Consider the following 20,757-nt stretch of genomic DNA (forward strand, 5'->3'; position numbering starts at 1 on the left):
ATCCAGCAGGGCTTGTCACACTTTATGCTATAAAATGCATGGAAAATCAGAGAGTCAAAACAATGCTGACTCCTCATTCTTCAAAATATGCATTTCTGTATTAGAAAATAGGCATGTTTTCACCTTTGCAAATATAACTTTGTCATGAAATCTAAGTTAGTTGAAAGAAGAATTTTCATTAAAAAAAAATTTTTTTTAACATTACCATATGAAACCAGAAAAAAAAAAAGAATTGCCTATAAAAATATACTGGCCATAAACACCCCTTGGAAGCACAAAGTAATCCTCTGGGAAGTGTCTGCTCCTTCAAGTAAGACAAGTGACTGTGATGATATGGAGTTGAATGCATACACAGAGACTGTTGATAAAGTGGCAATGCGTAACAATCTTGCAAATGTGTTATAAAGGTGCAATTGCCTGCAGTTCTTCAGTGTGGATATGGCAGTGAAGTTCTGCTTTACATATTCCAGGCACTAAGGATTTGGTGGCAGCAAGTACAGGAGGTTCCTCTTCTCCTAAGAAAATAAAACATTGGAAATTTTCTGCTATTTAGTTTGTCAACATCATTTCAGAATACTGAAAAAAAAATTGAACACCATTAATATTTATTACATTATTATGCAATATTATTATTATTATTATTATTATTAACATCATCATCATCAACAGTATTTATATACTGCTTTTCAACAAAAGTTCACAAAGCGGTTTATAGAAAAAAAAATCTAATAACTAATGGCTCCCTGTCCCAATAGGGCTCCCAATCTAAAAAGATACAAAAGAACACCAGCAGGCAACTACTAGAAAAGACACTGCTGGGGTGAGGAGGGCCAGTTACTCTCCCCCTGCTAAATAAAAGAGGAGCACCCACTTGAATATATTATTTGAATATATTGAATATATTTGAATATATATTGAATATATTATTTGTTTCCATGACATGCTTAAAAACTAAACCCCAAACAATAAATAAAAATATGAATTAGGTTATTATCTACTTACACCACAGATATCATTAGAAAATAATACTGTCAGAGAGATTATGTTCTCCAAAGCCATATTCTCACCTTCACATCTGCATTTAATAAGGCATGGAAGGGGAGTCAGTACTGTGCCTGCCGACACCCCCATTTCTGTGTACAACTGTATATATAATGTATACAGTTGTGAATGTGTGTACAACTGCATACATAATGTAGAATACAAGTACGCAAATTGGACAGGATTCCCATTCATGTGAAAGAGTCTACATGCACACAGTTGTATATTTTTAGAACCACACTTTTTGCTCAATGTTAGTATATCAGTTCAGGACCGAGATTCAAGTTCTTGCTCAGCCATGAAGCTCACTTGGGCCAGTCATTTTCTCTCAGTCCAACTTACTTCACAGGACTATTGTTGAAGAAAAAAACCCCTGAGATCGCTAGTGAGAGGGCAGAATATAAATACTGTAAATCAGAGGTCTCTAAACTTTTTGGCCAAAGGGCCTCATGAAATATCTGGCAGTGTCGAGGGCTGGAAAAAAAATTAAATATTAAATTTAGATAAACACATAAGAGATGGAAATTAGATGAATGAATAAATGAATGAATGGGCTCAAATGTCCATAGTTTCTCCAAGCACCAACACAGCCCAAAGCACACACTTAAATGGACCTCCATTCCTCCACCCCACAAGCATAACTCCAGTTGTGTTTGGTCAACTGGGCCAGAGGCTCTCTGGGGATCAGAGGCTGGCTGCAGGCCAGATAAAGGCTTGCCGGCAGGCTGCATCTGGCCCCTGGACCAGGGTTTGGAGAGCCCTGCCGTAAATAAATATTTCCTGTGATCAGTGATTGGTGCTGATCACAGGAAGAGCAGTGCCCTGCACTGCTCTCTAATCCTCTCTTACAATTAACATGTCATGTCCAGGATCAGGAATGGTCCACCAATGAGGCTGGGTGAAACAACAAATTGAAGGGCTACCCCACACCTGTCCAGTTGCTTCACCTGGTGTTCTGGTACTCTTCTCACTTGTTGAGGGTGAATGAAAAGAAGATTAGGGCAGTAGCAACTCACTTTTCCCTCCAGCACTGCTGCTGAGAACAAGCAGTTCATGGACAAGCAAGGGGCTATAGCATAAACTGGTGGGGGATAGGACTGGGTAATAAATGTGCTTTTTGCCACCTCTACATTTCCAACTTACCCAGTCCAGAAGAAGAGGAGACACTTTCAGTAATGGAAGAGGTTTCCGTATGGTCTGCTAAGAGCCCTTCCATTAAAGGTAATGATAACTCTGATGAAGGAACAGAAGAATCATAAATCCCAGAATCCCGGGGCATATCTGGTAGATTGGCAACTTTTACCACATGCAGCAATGGCTGAAGAATGGAGCTACCATTTTCCATGTCCTGAGATTCTCGGTCCTCTCCAAGGTTCAAATGCTGCATCACACATTGAGAGTCTGAGGTTAAAGATGGAACAATATTTGCATCTGCTTTCAGGTAGAAATCCCCATTAGTCACTTGTTTACTGACCAAATCATTTAACACCAGCCCAGAGTCAAATTTTTCTATCACAGGCTCTTGGTAATGTAGAGGAGCTGGGAAAAAGGGAACAAACTGTTTTTCAAACCAGTCAGGCTCCTGATCAATGTACTGGTGCATGTTGCAAATTGCTACATAAAGAGACCGCCCAGATTTACTCCTGAAATAATTCCTTCTGCTAATGTGTACAGGATATAATTCTGAATCATGAAGGCTAAGGTCTCTGGACTGCAAATGAGAGTAAAGTTGAGGCAGGTTATCCATGAGCTTGTACTTTGTAGTCAGATCCAGAATGCCAGGAATGTCCCCCTCGCAGGAGTAATCGAAATAGACAGCAATGAACTTGCAGAGGTCACGTGAATTCTGTTTTGCCTGGCGTAGCTTCTCTGCTATTGTTGCTACAGCAACCAGGAAAAGTTCTTTCCCAGAATCTTTTTCCCTGGATCCCTTGCGCTTCCAGTTCTTTTTCTCCACAAAGTATTTCATTCCTTTGGAACAGACAATGATAATATATTGGGCCTCACTGATTTTTCGATGAAGCCATTCTTTTTGTCCTTCTTTACAAATCCTCAGATCTTCCCATAAATCTAAAGAAACCTAGAAAAAGAAAGTTATTTCTATGATGTAACAGGAATTCAACAACCAAAATGTCTTATACATGCTCTTTAAATGCATATAAGTATTTGTTTATGACCTGAAGTTCCTTACAGCTTGAACTAAAGTGTGTTCACATTTTGAGTTTTTAAAAAAGTAATTACAGGCATGCCCCCATATCCATGACGGGTTCCGTTCCAGAATCCCCCACGGATACGTGAATCTGCAGATACAGGGGATGCCACTCCCCACCCTCATTGCCTATGAATGGTTTTCTGAATCCAGCAGAGGCCATGAGCATCCATCCTCAGAGCTACCCTTGCCGCTGGAGGGGGTGTGCAGGGGGTTCTGTGGGCCTGATTTGGGGTTAACCAAACCTGCTGATACAAGATCAGCAGCTATTCCCCCCCCCCCATTTTTAATAGATATGAGCACACTAGAGTCAGAACTGGTTCTAAGATCAAGGCGGCCACCCCATGCATGTCTTAGGGGTGAGGGTCACTAATGGTCTCAAGGCTTGGGCATACTTACAAGTTTTCTTGGCATACAGATGAGTTTGCATGAGGGGGGGAACAAATGCAAAATTAAACCATTTGGTTCAGATTCCAGCCACTCTCAAACCTACAGGTCAGGGTACAAATGGGGGTCCAGTTTTGGAATGGCTATTCATTTTCTTGTCTAGAAAGTCATTAAAAATAATTCCCAAAATCATCTTTTAGAAGATGAAAATCATAATACCATGATCAGCCCTGGGTCTCATGACTCATCGAACACAAAATAGAGTGGAAGAATTTCAGTCTATGATGTGACCAACAGGCAGGGTGTGAGTTTAAATCACAGAAGTAACTTTATGCAGATATTAATAACTCATTTGGGAGGCTTGTATGAGAGCTGCTGATAGAAAAGAGATCTCAGTGCATGTCCATTTCCCCTGCCCTTTGATGTTCCCCTTTAGATCTCAAGCCAAATCCCAATTTTTATTTTGAAATTCAAGGGACTTTCAAATTCTTGTGGACACTTCAATAGTATGCGCATGAACCTCTGACATATTTATTTCAGCATTGCACTCATATTTATTTAAACATGTATTTATTTCAGCATTACAGATAACAACCAAGGAGAGGTCAGCACCCACCCACATTCTGGTTGTTTATGCCTTTCCCCTTTTAGCTCGGTAGACCTCTGAGAGAAATTGAGGAGGCAGCATATGTAATTCACTATCAACATGAGGAAAAGCACAAATTCCACACCAGTGCTTCACCTGATCCTGCAATTTCTGCCATACTCATTTTAGACTATGCAGATAGCCAGTAATTCTTAAGGATACAAGGGAGAGAACATTCTAAAATAGTACAGTAGTTGCCAGCCCCATCTCTCTCTCCCAAGCCAGGGCCTAGGAGAGGGGGGTAAAGGGGGTAATTTGTACCCAGGGTCAGAAAGGGGGCCCAGGGGCCAAAGGAGGGGGCCCAGAAATTTCCTGGGATCTTACATTTTCCTATCTACTCAGACTTGTTAACAGCATGGGGTGCTGGGGACACTACCATGAACATGAGGCTGCAGCTACTGGCAAGCCATATATTCTGGGCTGAAAAATGCATACATGACCCTCCTTAACACAGTATCAAATCTGGGAGGTAACTGGCTTACTACAGCAGCTCTTTGTCTTTTGGATCTGCTTACCATGAAGGAGCAGATAGGAGCTCAGGGACACAACTTGAGGGGCTACAGCTGCTGCAGATGTATGTTTTGGTGCAAACAGGACACTTTCCATTCTAGTGTGAGCCTAAATAGGATGATGCTAATTTTCTGCATGATTTTCTATATTTAAAAGATTTTAGAGAGACTTAGGAGTGTGTTTGGTTTTCCGAATTACTGTATCTAGCTGCCAATGTCACATGGGTGGGTAGATCTGGGCTCCAAAGACTTTTCCAGCTGTCTCCACCTTCCCCTCACCCTGTTTAAGCCCTCCCTGCCCCCATGCTGCTCACCCGTTACCACCCTCTCCACTCTGTTTCACCCCTCCCCCTTTGCAAAGGGGCCCAAAAGAAACTTTGTACCCCCTGATAAAATTCCTCTGAGGCCCTGTATACAGCTCTGAATGCAGTCAGCAAAAAAATTCCATTGTCACACTTTCAGCTTGGGTTTGCCATTTAGGAGCTTGCCAGGGACAACTGTTGTTTGCTACAGACAAGCTATAAATTGCATTTCTGGCTTATTTAATTTGATCCAATTACTTCAGAAAACAAAAGAAATTTAAGTTTCTCAAATATCCACAACCTGATCCAAAAGGCCACAGAAGCTCTGATACAACACAGAGTTCCAAGCTCTCCTCCCCACACACAGATGCTCAGTACTTCCAAGTGGGGGCTGAGCTGAAAATGTGAGTGTATGAGAGAGAGAGAGAAAGAGAGAGAGAGAGAGATGATTCTTCTACCTTTTCTTCCTTCATGTTTTCCCACAGTCTGATCCTGTGCAAATTTATTCCCAAATGAACACCAGGGGCAGACTTCCCCTCCCACCCCATCCTTGGTACACTGCAGGCTAGGTCGTCTTAGCATTGATCTGAACCCTTTGAAAACAAACATTACAAATGTCCTTCAGAAAAGAACCAGTAAGCAATGACATTCAATATCTGGCCACTAGAGGTCAGATTTGCTACATCCATTTCTCAGTCCCATCCCACCCCCAAAAAAGTTGTAAAAAATCAACATTCAATTTCCTACAAAAATATCAATTAATTTAAGTCTTACAGAGATAGGATTTACTCTGAACAAAAGGAGCCTCTAAATGAATTCATAAGACTTATATTTTCCTTATTTTTTACTTTTACTTCCACATAATTTTTAATTTAAAAAAATGTTCCGGATTAAGCATATTTTAAAATACAGTATCACAATTTCAGAGGATTCTGCAAAATAACAATATTTCAGTATTGTTTGTGTGTTGTCCCAGCTCCTTGCATAGCTAGGCTCCTCCACTTTCCACCCTTGCAAAAAGTTTACCTCACAACCACAGAAGTCCTGAAGAAAATAGGCAAAGCACTGGATGACATTGATATGCTTCTGGCAATCTTTACTGGAATAGCAGATAAACACTTTGGGTCGAGGTCGCTGCCTTTCCACATGGAGAGCTGCAGAGTAGGTTGAAGATTCTGAACTCTCCTCATCTAAATGGGAATAGATATTTTCTAAATTGAAACAAAAAAATTGAAAGAGAAGTATTTTACTATCTACATACACATAAGCACTGTCATTTCTTTTTTTTTTCTCCCACTTGTAACTTTAGTATTCAGTCTGTTAGTAGTCAGTCCAAATGTCGCACCCAAACATTCTGGTCTTCCTTCCAACTCTGAATACTATAAAACTAAATATTCTTCTGGCATCTCACATAGCCAACAATAGGATGTCAAAGAGATTGACAACTATTGCTTATGCAGTTCAAACAGTATGAAAGAAACGTTTGGGTCTAATGGAGATGCACACACAATCACAGATGTGTGTTACTATCATTTTTTATCTGCCTATTCCACTGGGGAGTACAACAGCCTGATTTAGCCCAGATACAGATTTAGCTTAAACACTGGAATAGTGTCATCAGTATTCAAGACACCAGAGGCCAATCACTGTCAAGTCTGGCAAAAGAAGCAAATTATTTCTGGGCACAATCCACAAGAGAGCTTCTCCAAAGCCAGCATGGGGACCTAAGCCCAGGCAAACTTCAGGCATTCCTGAGGTCAGGAGAACACACAGCCCAGCTGCCATACGGCAAACTGCCAACACTGCTAGGACCGACTGGAGCAGCTGCAACAATTCTCAGCTGGTGGAAGGAGACATGCCAGAGGCCTGTGGCTTTTCAACAGGGGCTGCTGCAACGGTTCCAGCAGCTACAGCACACTGTTTACTGCTGCCTGGCAATCTCCTTGGCTAGAGTTTGCCAAACAGGAACAAGTTAACCCCAGCACAAACATAAGGATAGGGTGGGTATCCCATGTGCACTTATGAAAATGGAATTCCACTTTTAACAAAATAATTTCCCCTTGCTGCTAGCCCTACTATAGACATTCCCCCCCTCAGAATAACTTCCACAGAAAAACACATACCTTGTTGCTTTTTTCGACACATCACTGTAAAAAGGGTTGCAAATGCTGAGATGACAACCAAGGGAACGGTAATGGCTATTGCTCTTATTGGCCCTGCCCACGGGGAGTGTACTTCAAAGAGGAAAACAAAACTCAGTTAGCTCTGCTCAAATCAAGGTATCTTAACAATTTCATCTTCCACACTAGCACACATAAGGCAAGCCTATCTTAACCAATTGCCTATCTTTTTGTGATAGTGCATTAAATAATATACTCGCACTACATTTTCAGTGATCCACTTTAAACCTGTACCCAAAGTACCATTCCCTGTATTTCAATATTATTTGCATGTAAGAAGCCCCATCACAAACATTTCCATTGTAGCTTGTTGTACATTATACACCCTTCCATCAATTATTACAATAACCACAGCAATTGCACCATATTCAGGGAATCCAGCATGAAGTAGAAGGTTATACACGCTGTTGTTGTGCTTGTAGAGTACTCCCCACTCCCTCAAATTGATCAGCACTGTTTGACTATGCTGATCATGTGTTATGCAATGGGGAGAAACAACAACAGATCATAGGCGGGACTGGAATGAGTCTAAGCATCCATCCCCTCTTCTCCTAAGATACATTTAGTGGTATAAGAGATTCCAAAACAAAGGGATAGTTTAGCTAGCCCACAATGTTATTTTTTTTTTTTAATACAAGCTACTGAATGATTTAATGACATCTCAACAAGCAAGCCATACTGCAGGTGAACAATAATTCTTCAGAAAGCAATGTCAAATTACAGTATTTTTCTTAAGGAGAAGAAAACCAAATCATACCTGGTTTTAGTGCATAGTGCATAGTTTTCCTTGTTGTGTTTGTATCATCAACAAGCTTTAAAAAGAGAGAGAGAGAAAGAAGCTTTCGTTTTAGAATGCCTACGGAGGTGTTTACAGCTGTAATACCTCACTGTTGGGTGCCCTAACATTAAGAAAGTAGTGAAATTTCCAGTAAGAAATGGATTATCTATAGGCTGCTTCACACATGATGGTAGCATCAAGTGATGATTTCCCTTTGTGAACAGGCCATATAACACTACAGACAACCTTAAAACATAATGCTTCTGAACAGAGTTGGTTCACAAATTCAAGTGACACTTGTCACCCATCAAGTGACATGCATTCAGATCGAAGGCAAGTGAGAAGCTGTCTGGAAGGAGGGAAAGGTGGATTCTAAATGACAAATGCAATATACCTGCACACAGATGAAAAAGAAATATGTTCATCATCCTTAACCAACACTGAATTGAGGCTACAAAATTAAGTAAACAGGGAAAGACTCTCAGGGCTGCATCTGAAGAAAGTCAGTCATGACTATGCCCCACTGAAATAAATGGGATTTACTCTAGCCTAGTGGCTCCCAAAGTCCTTCTTAGGACAAGGGAACCACGTAAGTATTTGCTGGGGCAGGGGGATTACAGCAGTGCGATCCCCAGGATCATGCTGCTGCCTGGGATGGGAGGGTTTGTTTTTTACTTACCTCCAACCAGTGCCGGAGTCCTGAGAGGTCCAGCTCCCCACGCCTCTGTAAGTGTGGAAAAAAGGAAAAAAAACAGGCACTTCCAGTTTTAATTACAAAACCAGAAGTTCCCTTTTCCCTCCCTCTTTTTTAAACTTACAGAGGCTTGGGGAGCCCTGCAAAAGGCTCCCCAGATCCCATGGACCTCCCAGGACTTCAGCACTGGCTGGAGGTAAATGTAAAAACAAAAACCTTCCTGTCCCTGGAAGTAGCACAACCCTGTGGATTGCACTGCTGCAATCTCCCCTTAAAGGCGCAGGGATAAATGCTTCCCTGGTTGGTGGGTCATGACCCATCAGTTTAGGAAACACTGCTCTTGCTACAACTAATTTGAGTTCAGCAACTAATTTGATTTCAGTGGTGCTTATCTATGACTAACGTTCTTTAATACAACCTAATGTGTTTTAAAACTTCAAGCATGTTGCTTTATGTTCATATTAACAGCTAATCATATTAACAGCTAATCAAGACTCTCAACCTCTAACGGCTTCACATCAAATGACTTATCTGATCTAAACAGATTCCATTTTTAATGCTGTAAGATTTGGGGTTTTTTAGCTTGGGAATTAAGAGGGGTGGTGGTGGACATGACTACATCCAAAAAATTATTTATGGTGTAGAACGAGTGGAATGAGAGCATTTTTTTCTGACAATGTTAGAATCAAAGATCATCCAGTGAAACCAATTGGCAAGAGAATCAGCGCAGATAAAAAAAAGTACTTCACCCAGCACATAATTAATCTGTGGGATTCATTGCCACAAAATATGGTTAATAACATGGAGGACAACAGCTGGAGGACAGGTCTGTCAACGGCTACTAGTCATGATAGCTGTATGTGTTACCTCCAGGTTCAAAGGCAGTAAGCCTCTGAATATCAGTTGCAAGGGGGCAGTGTTGGAACAGAAGTATACCTTTCTCTCCTACTTGTGAGGTCCCCCTTCTGGAGCACAGCGGGTATCAGGATGCTGAAATAAATGGACTTTTGGCCTTATCTAGTAGGGCTTTTCTTATCCTTTTAAAGATTTTGTACAAGATCTAGCATTGCCAAGAGTGTTTAGACCAGGAGTGGCCATCCTTTCAACTTTAGGGCTCCTGGACCCTTAACAATTGTGTAGAAGAGGGAATTTCAGTAGAGGGATTTTACCCCTCGCTAAGATCCAGGAATTACTTGCATTCTCTGATCCCTTTTTATTTTCATAAATGATATGATAGGGAACCCTTTCACCACTACAGTCATGCAGAGATATAACAAGTGTATCATCATCTAAGAATGCTCCCAACTTCAAAAGGAAATGCAATATACCGACTCCTTTAATTTTATAAGAAAAGCAATTTTACCTGATTCCCAATATCCAAAAACTACAAATCATTACTTTACCTCAATAATATAATCTCCTGGTGAGACATTCTGAAGAGTACAGCTTGTGACATCTGTATTTTTTTCCTAACAAGAAATGAAGGCAATTATTTTTCAAGCAATTCATTCACTTTTGAATGCTAGCAGAAAATGTGTTCATTTCCAAAAGGCTGCCAGTTTGGAAATTCATGGCATTTATAAAACATCTGAAATTCATCTGGTAAAGATAAGTGCAAGCCCAGCACAAGCTTAATTAAGCCCAAAGATTTCAGAGTCTTGGGTCTAATACATGTCTCACAGTAATGAAAAGAACACCACACACACACACACATTAACAACTCTGTGCCCATCATCTAAAGCCCTTTGTGAATACTGTTGTAAAATACTCTTTTCCTTCCCATAGCTGACACAACAGGAGAGCCCTTTTGCACTCAGACTAGCTCTGCTGGATGGTAGCCAAGTGTCTATCAGACTGCCCAAGGGAGCAGATTCCAAAGATGAATGCATATGATTGAAAGCAATTGGCATTTAACCCAAGGAAATTAGAACTGCACAGTGTCTTGTGGCCTACAATGAAAACATTACATTAGTATTCTATAGATTAAAAGCTATGCAAGTTTGACCACTCTTAACCCAGATGTACTGCATACTGTTTTGTTCCCAGATCACAAAAAATGCAGTTGCAGTCACAACAATCTAAACATCTACAAAAAATAGCATGTGTGTAAATTGAGATGTGAACAACATAAAGTTGGGCATGTGCATTCAATGCTTTGCATGCTTCAACACCAGTCCATAAATACCGCAAGTATCATGTGCTGCATGGATATAAATGTCAATGCAAAAGGTAGACAAATAGGTGTGAAGGTCTCATTGTTGTGGCAAGGGACTGATGGGAAAAGAACTCCAAATTTCACACAATGGGCATGAACCAGCCAAATGCTTTCAAGGCCTATTGATTTCAATTAGGGACAAGCATTAGCTTAAGCCTGCAATCCTATGCACACTTACCTGGGAGTAAGTCCCACTGAGCTCAATGGATTTTACTTCTGTGTGGACATGTATAAGGTAGCATTGTTACAGCCCAATTCTGTCTGGCACTAGCATATAGGAGGTAGGGTCACCAGCACTATATCCACTGCATCTTTTGGGCCATTCAGGGATGAGGTCAGTTGAGAGGGGTCAGATGAGAAATACTTACTTTACCTTCCTGAGCACTGCATGGTCCCCAATGGGACTCCTCAGATCTACACAAGCTCCGTTTCTGGCATAGCTCTAAGGAGTCTGCTGTGGGTGTGTCTGGCCCAGGATGGAGGTTTGGGATCCAGCAGCTGCTGGCTCTGTCTTCCTGACCCACCTCCGTCCTGCCCCAACTTTGCCCCCTTCTCATCTCTCCTCTGACAGAACCCCACCGGTGGCCAGCCTGCACCCCACTGCTGGCAGTAGGCAGCTTTCCGGCTACTGCAATGGCAGCCATGAAACAGCCACCAGTAGGGGACCTTCTACAATGGTGGAGCCCTCATTGCACTGGCATAACTGGTAGTACACCAGCCCAACAGACCATCAATTGGGCCATCCATTTCTCACACTGAAATAAATGGTATGTGAAAGTATTTAACTTGGATGATACTTGGTGATTTTTTTTTCTGTGCAGCAAATAAGGCTTCCTAATAATTCCACAAGAATTGCAGTACATCCATGGGACAGCTGACATAATCAAGGCCTGTTTACACAGAGGTGTTAATGCTTAGTACAGTGGTTCTCAAACTTTTCGCACCAGGACCTACTTTTTAGAATGACAATCTGTCCGGGACCCACTAGAAGTAAAGTCATGGCCAGAAGTAACGTCATCAAGCAAATTAAAAAAGGTCAAAAAAATTAAAACAAAAAACAAGAGGAAGCCAGCCCTCTTCCACCAAGTGAATTCTCTAGCTTGCCTGCAATATACCCTCCCCACAAAAAAATCAGTAAGATTTTCAGTCATACCCAGTGCCCAGTTCAATTTAAATTCTTATATTTAAACCATATCCCTAGCAGGACCCATCTGGCTTTACAAGTCTAAAAAAAAATTCACCTTACCAGCCAAAGCCTCTCTTTTATTCTTTTTAAGGGGGGGGGGGGGGAGAGTGTCTTCTGGAGCATTTGTTGAGCTCCACTTTCATCAGATTGGGACCATGCAGCTAGCCTTGCATTCCCCTTTGCCTGACTTGACCACAAGCCAAGGCACGTTTGCTTACTTGCAAGTAAACACAAACGTGTAGCTTAGTTTCATTTTCTATAGGGCTCAATACAATCATCAACTTGAAGGGAGGGACTTCTTGGAAGTTTTGGGGGGGCTGTGTTCATCGGATCATGACCATTATGGTGTTGTTGGATTCCTCAGCTTGCCCTTTCCAATAGACTAAGCTAAGGCAAGTTCAACTACTTGTAAGTAAATGTGTTTCACTCATTTCACTTTCCTCAGTTTCACTTTCCATAGGGCTCCATTCATTTTCGTTCTCAGCTATCTGCTTATCAACTAAAGCTTCACAACCCACCAACAATCAGGTTGTGACCCGCAGTTTGAGAAGCCTTGGCCTAGCAGGTTTCTCAATACACACAACCCTGTGACTCATGCTTAACATACCTGTCTGCAGGTTTTCTGCTTGAAGTGTCCTTCATTTTTCAGTTTGTAGTGCAGATAATAGTATCTAAATCCAAAATTATGTGGTGCATGGTCAAAAGACACATGCATATTGAAGCCTTGCTGTGTAACATTCAGATTTCTTGGCTTCCAGTCTATCAAAGAAAAAATATTTAGACATTATGAACTACTTCTCCAATAATAACCCTTTTTTTTGTATACTCTCTATACAAGCCATGCTAACTAAATGGTTCCACTTACAGGGTTTGCAGGCTAAGTTTTCTGGTTGCAGCAGCAACTCACAAGCTAGCAAGAAAAAAAAAACACAGAGAGAAAAAGGATTATTATGCACCATTCATAAAACATGGACTTCCTTATACCGATAATTGATGTATTACTTACTTCAGCAAGTAAGGAAGAGAAGGAAAGTAGCATTTCAGTCTCAGGGGAAATTGTTTAGAACTGCAACTTCAAGCTGTTTGGTACAGATGTAGGCAACCAGAATTATATAACTACAATTGTCATATGATAGCTTTATCATTTGAGTTTTCAGTTATTCTGATGGTCAATCCACACACAGGATACAGGCTATACAAGCAGAAGGGTGGAAGCTCCCCACCACATTCAAAATGTGAACTGGAGCTTAGAAGGGTAAATTCCTATGTGAGTTGGTCCTGCCCATGCAACTAATCAATAATGCCCACTCCTAAAAGAGGACTGTATAACTGGTGCCCACCTTGCAGAGAAACTTATAGGCCTGGGTCTCAATTTATGCTAAAGATCTGCTTTTCTGCCGTAACACATTGAAATGATAATACAGTGCATAATGCGATATGAAACAGCCGTCACTGGGGGAAAAGCAGGTACAAAGTTCATAATTAACAAATCAATCCTCTTCTACCCCCCCCACCAGTCCAGTGATCCCAAAATGGCCACCTCACATTTCCCGTAACACATATTATGTTCCCCCCCTTCTTTCTTCTTCCTATGTCTTAAATTAAGAGTATGTTTGGATGTGGATTAGTAACAGAAACACGCACATCTGGTGGCTAACCACTTTCATTAAAACCTGAAACAAAGATACCTACGAAAGCAAGAAGCTGCTACACTTACGGCGTGTCCTGAAGAAAAATGGGTGGTAGTTGCTTTCATTCTTAATAGAAGGAAAAGGAATGATCTTCACAAAATAGTCAGTTTCAAATTTCAGATTTAGAAAAGGTTGAGATTCCACTCCCTGGTTGAAGGAAGAAACAAAAGTGGGGGTCATTCATATATTTCTTATACTTCTTACACTTCTTTTATGGAGTGCAAGGGTGTATATTTTCTCAACAATTGTCCACAAGTCCACAATTATTTTATATTTATTTATTCTAAAAATTGATATTCTGCCTTTCCATTCCAGTCGCAGATATCAACATGGCTAGACGTCATTTGATTTGACCTATAAATTAGGAAACAATTCCCCCCCCCCCAGACTAGCCCTGCACCTTCCTTTTAGAACTTCACAGGTTGATTTTTTTGCTCTAAAGCAGCCATTTTCAACCCCACTTTGCCATGGCAAACTGGTGTGCCGCGGATGGTCTGCAGGTGTGCCATGGGAGTTTGTGGGAGGATCATTTGTGAATAGGGCCATTGGGGGTTGTGAGCCCCTGCTGTCAGCGTGGTGTGCCTTGTCAATTGTAAAAAAACTGATGGTGTGCCTTGACAATTTTAGTGCCTTGTCAGTGTGCCATAAGATGAAAAAGATTGAAAATCACTGCTCTAAAGAAATGGTTGAGAAGTTCACCAACAGGACCAGCATTCCCAACTCGAATAAAAACAGAGAAGAGCAAAAAGGTTACATTCTCTGCTTTGGATAAGAGAACTGAAGCTAAACTGAACTGCTTCAAGTTGCACCCCCAAACCTATTTCACCAACATGTTTGAGTCTCTTAGTCCCAGTTAATCTGCAAATCCTGCCTTTGGCATTGCCACAATCTTGGCATTTGTACCTCACTAAGCATTGCACTGTCTGTTTACATACTCCCATCTGGACAGATGGACATATGTATTATGTATATAGGGCAGCATTCACAAATACATGCCAGAGCAGCGAGAACAGGTAAGGGCAGTGGAGAAATAAGGTTGCAACACACAAGGCTGGATCTCTACTATTTATGAGCCTACATATAAAGTATAGACAAGCACACATATGTGCATATACACACTGTGCACAACACTTGACAGATACTAACTGGTAGCTAGATGGTCCAAATCAGTTGGACTTCTGTCTGCAGCAGGGGTGCCCAAACCCCGGCCCGGGGGCCACTTGTGGCCCTCGAGGCCTCTCAATGCGGCCCTCAGAGAGCCCCCAGTCTCCAATGAGCCTCTGGCCCTCTGGAGATTTGTTGAAGCCCACACTGGCCCAACGCAACTTCTCTCAGCATGAGGGTGACTGTTTGACCTCTCATGTGAGCTGTGGGATGAGAGCTCCCTCCACTGCTTGCTTTTTCACATCTGTGATGCAGCAGCGGCAGCAAAGGAAAGGCCAGCCTTGCTTTGTGCAAGGCCTTTTATAGGCATTGAGCTATTGCAAGACCTTCATTCATTCATATAAGTTCATCTTTAATATATTCATTTATGTAAACTTATGTAAATTTATTCAAATTTTAAATGTAAATTAATTCTTTTTCCCCCTGGCCCCCAACACAGTGTCAGAGAGCTGATGTGGCCCTCCTGCCAAAAACTTTGGACACCCCTGGTCTGCAGTGACTGCCAATTCATTTCTGAGCACAATTCAAAGTGCTTGCTAGTTTTGACCTTTAAAGCCCTTTACAGCTTAGGGAAAAGATGTAAGGTCTGCCTTCCATACGAGGCCTGTCCCCCAAGATAAACTTATGTGGGTGCTGTCATTTTCTGAGGCTGCAACAAGAGGAAGGGTGCTGCAGTGATGGAACTCCATCCCCACTGATCTTAAAACTGAACGCTTCCTGTTGGCTTTTGAGCAGGGGCTTAAGAATTTTATTTTTTTTTTAATTTTGGATTGCCTATGCTCCTTTGGAATTTTCTTTTGGGTTACTTTCTGCTGCTGTTTATTTTTTTTATTGTGCATATTGATACTCTTGTTTTTAATTTTGATAGCCATTTCTATAAAAGGGAAAAGGTAGGGTATAAACTTTTTTAACAATAACAACAGCAAAAATGCTGAGAACACAGTGCTAGTTTTACTACCAGAGGCACCGTTTACAATTGCATTGGCTCAATATGCCATGATGTTCAGAAAGCACCAAACAATACTCAAGAACTAGTACCTAAAAGCCCCATTAACCTCATTGTGACTTTTCATAAGATTCTGGAATTTAGGGTGCAATCCTAACCAACTTTCCAGCACTGGCATAGCTGTGCCAGTGGGGCACGTGCTGCATCCTGCAGCTGGGGGGCAGTCACAGAGGCCTCCTCAAGGTATGGCAATGTTTGTTCCCTTACCCATAAGTTGCATTGCCTTATGTCGGTGGTGGAAAGTGGGTTAGGATTGCGCCCTTAGTCTAAGTGATTCAACACTTTAAACAAGATTTGAAAAAAAAAATACAATAATTTTCCTAAAGAGCATTACTTACAGTCCATTTATAACTTGAATTTAGTTGCTTTGGATCTTTTAAAACCAGCTGTTGACACTGTCTTCCCTCTGACTTTAACTCTTCAAGTATTACCCGAAATCCCTTCAGATATTCAATACCTGTGTACAGAGCAAATAAACATTTAAAGGCTAACAATATGTAAAAATATAGTCTTTGGCTTCATCCATTTGGCCTCCTGTTCCCATTCATAAATGGAGCAGCAGAGGATGAAAACATACAACAGTGACTCCCACAGTGCTAAGATAATTCTGGAAGGGGTGCTATCATGTTAAAATGCCTGTGTGAAAGTACATACAACTTTTTAAAGTAGCACATAAAATTGTTTGTACCTTAGTATTTAAAAAATACTTTATAGAGTGTAAGCTCTGTGGTCATATCTTGCTCTGAAGCAGGCCCTCACAAATTCTGGATGGCCTTCGTAGCCAGTCAAAATTTGCAATCACCAGGCCCCTGAACTAGCATTATGGAGGTATTTAGGATGCTTCCACATACAGACTGTGGTAAGGGACAATCTCCTGCCCCTCCCTCTCCAGTGCCAAATACAGGTGGGGGGCTGAAGCTTGTCACTGTCATACTGCACTTCTGAGGCACTAAGACCACCTCAAAAAGTACAATGCAGTATAGAAGAAACCCGGCTCCCCAACCAAGCTTATGTGTAGGACAGGGGAAAGAGACTGTCCCTGATCTAATGGTAAGCTTCAGGAGTGCTCCAAGGGTCTACAGCCTGAAAAGATTAAATGTAAGTAGATGTGGTTAACTACAGCTTTGTTAGTGTGAGAACTATTGTAGAAATAGCTATATAGTGACTCCTCGGAAGCAGATTTTTAAGAAGAGCTCTGCTTAGCTAGTCAACAGGGAATAGTGAAGATGCTTGTACTTGTTAAACCACAGACACTTCAGGAGGAAAGATAGGTATTTAGCTAATTTGGCAGCCTATGCAGTTTATAACAAGGATACCATCTATTAAGAAAAAAATTCTGAATTAACAAGTAATGTGAAAGACTCTAATCAGAGCATCCAGTAGCGTGCACAGTTTCAAAGAGCTGAGGAGTTCAATAGTACTTAAGCCAAAGTTGATTACCATAACTTAACTCTGTATATTTGTGGCACTCTAATTCAGTATTCTAAAGTGAGTCTATTTGCACAAGTATCTTATTTCTTGGGTCCAAATGATTTCACAATGAGGAAGGCCACGAAGCCACCCACTGTGTTCTTAATATTCAGAAGAATAAAAGCAGTGCTTGTGCTAACATACAGACCATGAAAGAGAAGAGTTAACAGGCTCCCTGTTACCTGAGATCCTTCAACTACAGTTCTCTCTTGATGCTTTCAAAAGGATTAACCTCTGATCATTACAAGAGAAAACACCAAGCTTTGTATCCCATGGAGATTGGATGCCGCCAGACCTGCAGCTGCAGATTAACCATTCAGTAATTCTGAACTCTTAGAAGCACTGGGGATCACTTCCACATTCCTTCCTAGCAACTACTCATTATTATTTTCAATTCAAATTCAACCACTATTGACTATAATTAAACGAGCTGCAATTTATCATGCTTTGAATGTGTTTCTATTTCCCCCAAATGTATTGTTTTATTAACTGTTTATTCTCTGAGGTTATAATTTACCAAAAAAAGAGGGTAAACAGAAAATCAACTGAACAACAGACAGCGTAGGAGGGAGTAGGAGATGAGGAGGAATTCTAGCATAGTAAGAAATGGTATCTACTATCAAATTGCTAGGCTCATCAGTCATTTTATTAATTGTTTAGCAAAGTATATTTCTGTTATCGGGCCTAATACCTCCCAGTGCAACCAAACTCAAATTTTAATACACTGGGAATTATACACTGAGAGTCACAATAGTACTGGAGTTCAATACTTTGGATGTTCTTGTCACATTAATTTATGTTTATATACATTCAACTATTCTATTGTTTTTAAAAGGTAGTTTGGGGGTAATTTTAAACCACTCAGGGTGCAATCTTAACTATCAGAAGAGTTAAAAGTGCCGTAAAGCACGTTTGCACCTCCTCCTGAATCAGCTGGGCCAGCGCAGCGACATGCACTGGTCCATGGTGGCTGCATCCGGCCTCTGTGCCAATGCGGGGAGAGAAGGTTGCATCAGCCGAGCTCAGCCGACGCAAGGGTCTGGGGAGGGCAAAGTGAAGGCGGGAGGGAGGCGTTTTTGGCTAGAGGAGGGCGGGTAGAGGGCATTCCAGGGGGCAGGCAGGTGGGGAGTGGGAGGCAGGGCTGGGACCCAGCAGTTATGCCGGATCCCAACCCTGTTCCCTGAGGGTTTGACACACACGCACACACAGATCATTGAAAATAAACTGAGGTAGTCTTTTCACCCCAATGGAGATTGTCATTTCCACAAAACATAAATAGTACATGGTATCTAGTTAAATTTTGGACATGTTATGGATCAAAGCGTTGGTGACAATGTTGAAAAGTTGCAATGCAGAACCTGTGAAGTCAAAAAGCTGCCACATTCATATGGCTGAAGGTTAAATATTCTATTGGTTACTTATCAGGAAAGATGCAATGTGTTAGCATACAATCTGAAGACACATTTACTTGGATGCAAACAGATTTCACTAAAATCTATTCCAAGCAAGCATATTTCAGATTATGGCATGAGACATAGGGAGGGAATCTCCTCTGTTATTAAGCACCAATAAATCTCTTTAGTTTTAATTATTCAAATCAACAGTATTGTGCCAAGTTGTTTGTTTTAAAATATTTTTTAAAATTATTTACTATCACTTTGCATAAAATATAGCTTTAAACACAGGGGGAAGTATCTTTGGACTGCTTTGCTTGGGCTATTGGGCTGCTTGCATTTCCTTTACAGTCTCCTTCTCAGTCTTACAAGTTTTGGTCAGAGTTGAACCAGCTGATAATGTCTGGAAGACACAGACAATATTCTTTCCTAGTCCAGAGTGACTAATGAGATATCATAAATTGAAAAGGGCTGTACTGGATGTCATGCATGGTGTTGGATGGGAAGCACAGCCCTTCTAGTCGACAAAAACATCTGGGGTAACCTATCTCCAATTGCCTATACTGCTTATCAGGAGAGTGCTATCAAACAGATATGCTAATTTCACTCATTTTCTCTTACTTACCAATGGGGTTTGCTGTCCACAGTATTGTCACCGCAACTTGATCAGAGCATGCATATTGGCTAATGGTGATATTCTGTACATCACCAATCACGTGTTTTCCCACCGAATTCAAATAAGGAATACAATCTTAAAAACAAAACAAATAGTTAAACACATTTGATTCAGGCCTGACCCAAAGGCAAATTAACACATATAAGTTGGACCACAATAGCAGGTTATGTTCAATCAAAGGAAAAGATCTCAACCATCTAACTGCAGGTATAACTGTACTGTGTTTGCTAACTGACCACTCTGAAGCCACTTTCAAGCTACAAGCATCAATTAGTCAAAGTCAAGGATTCAACTTGTTGTAGGAATCCTGAAACAAATGGTCTTAGCAACCGTAGCACACACATTTCTTTGCCAGAGAAAAATAACTTTCTTGGTATCTTGCACTTTATTCAGTGTCTCTTTGTATATATTTTATTTTGCCTGGACAGAAAGTTGATTGATATTCACAGAGCCAGTAGAGAAAGATACAAATCAAATGCAGAGCAACTGAAATCTGCAAAGAATGATATGCTTTTGCTATACAGTAAAAGGCAAACTACTGGATTCCCAGAGCTGTGAGAGGAACTCTGCTGCTGCAAGTCAACTGACTGACAGCAAGGACTTCCTATTAGGAAAACAGAAATCTGCCTTTTAATGGAACATTTGGAGCAATAGCTTCCTGCAACATCTGGATCCAATTAATAGCTGGCCTCGTTATTTTGGATCCACGTTGCTAAAGTCTTATACTGAAAAATGACGATTTGCCAAAATCTAAGAATCTATACATTTGAGGCATTACTTTCAGTTCAAAAAAGCAAATAGAAAAATAATTCTAACCTTTAAATGAATTATCTAAAGTGCCTCAGTTAATAGAAGTTACACAATGACTTGCTCATTTTACTAAAAAAAGTATATATACAGTATTTATAGAGAGAAATAAAATTAAAAGGACTAAAATTGACAACAGAGGGTTTTCTTGTTATAGTATTATAAGTTGTCTATGAACACTTTAATGGAAAAACAAGACTGGAAGGAATCTAAACATTACATGTATGTCTGGGACATCAGGATGTGAACCAAAAGTCTCACATGTCAAACAAGATTTCCTACTCCCTGCACCACCCAGGGTGCTAGTGAAAAGCACTGCAGATAGTGAATTTGAACACGATACTGATCCTAAGAATCAGGTGACCCTAGAGAGCCAATCCTATGCCACTGCTAGCTATAAAC

General features: G+C 40.9%; 1 protein-coding gene across 1 annotated transcript in view; it reads right to left on the bottom strand.

The window, feature by feature from the left end:
* Window positions 1-241: 241 nt before the first annotated feature.
* IL17RD (interleukin 17 receptor D) overlaps window positions 242-20,757 on the bottom strand; it is a 63,194-nt gene continuing 42,678 nt past the window's right edge. The window contains exons 3-13 of the mRNA XM_066616954.1: window positions 19,498-19,623; window positions 16,347-16,465; window positions 13,865-13,985; window positions 13,013-13,057; window positions 12,755-12,906; window positions 10,150-10,215; window positions 8,032-8,086; window positions 7,218-7,328; window positions 6,121-6,305; window positions 2,185-3,121; window positions 242-515 (exon numbers count right to left, since the gene is read on the bottom strand). Coding sequence (XP_066473051.1) covers window positions 400-515; window positions 2,185-3,121; window positions 6,121-6,305; window positions 7,218-7,328; window positions 8,032-8,086; window positions 10,150-10,215; window positions 12,755-12,906; window positions 13,013-13,057; window positions 13,865-13,985; window positions 16,347-16,465; window positions 19,498-19,623 — 2,033 coding nt within the window. The 3' untranslated portion in view covers window positions 242-399. The remainder of the gene's footprint in view (window positions 516-2,184; window positions 3,122-6,120; window positions 6,306-7,217; window positions 7,329-8,031; window positions 8,087-10,149; window positions 10,216-12,754; window positions 12,907-13,012; window positions 13,058-13,864; window positions 13,986-16,346; window positions 16,466-19,497; window positions 19,624-20,757) is intronic.

The sequence above is a fragment of the Tiliqua scincoides genome, chromosome 2 (assembly GCF_035046505.1).
Source record: "Tiliqua scincoides isolate rTilSci1 chromosome 2, rTilSci1.hap2, whole genome shotgun sequence".
NCBI lineage: Eukaryota > Metazoa > Chordata > Lepidosauria > Squamata > Scincidae > Tiliqua > Tiliqua scincoides.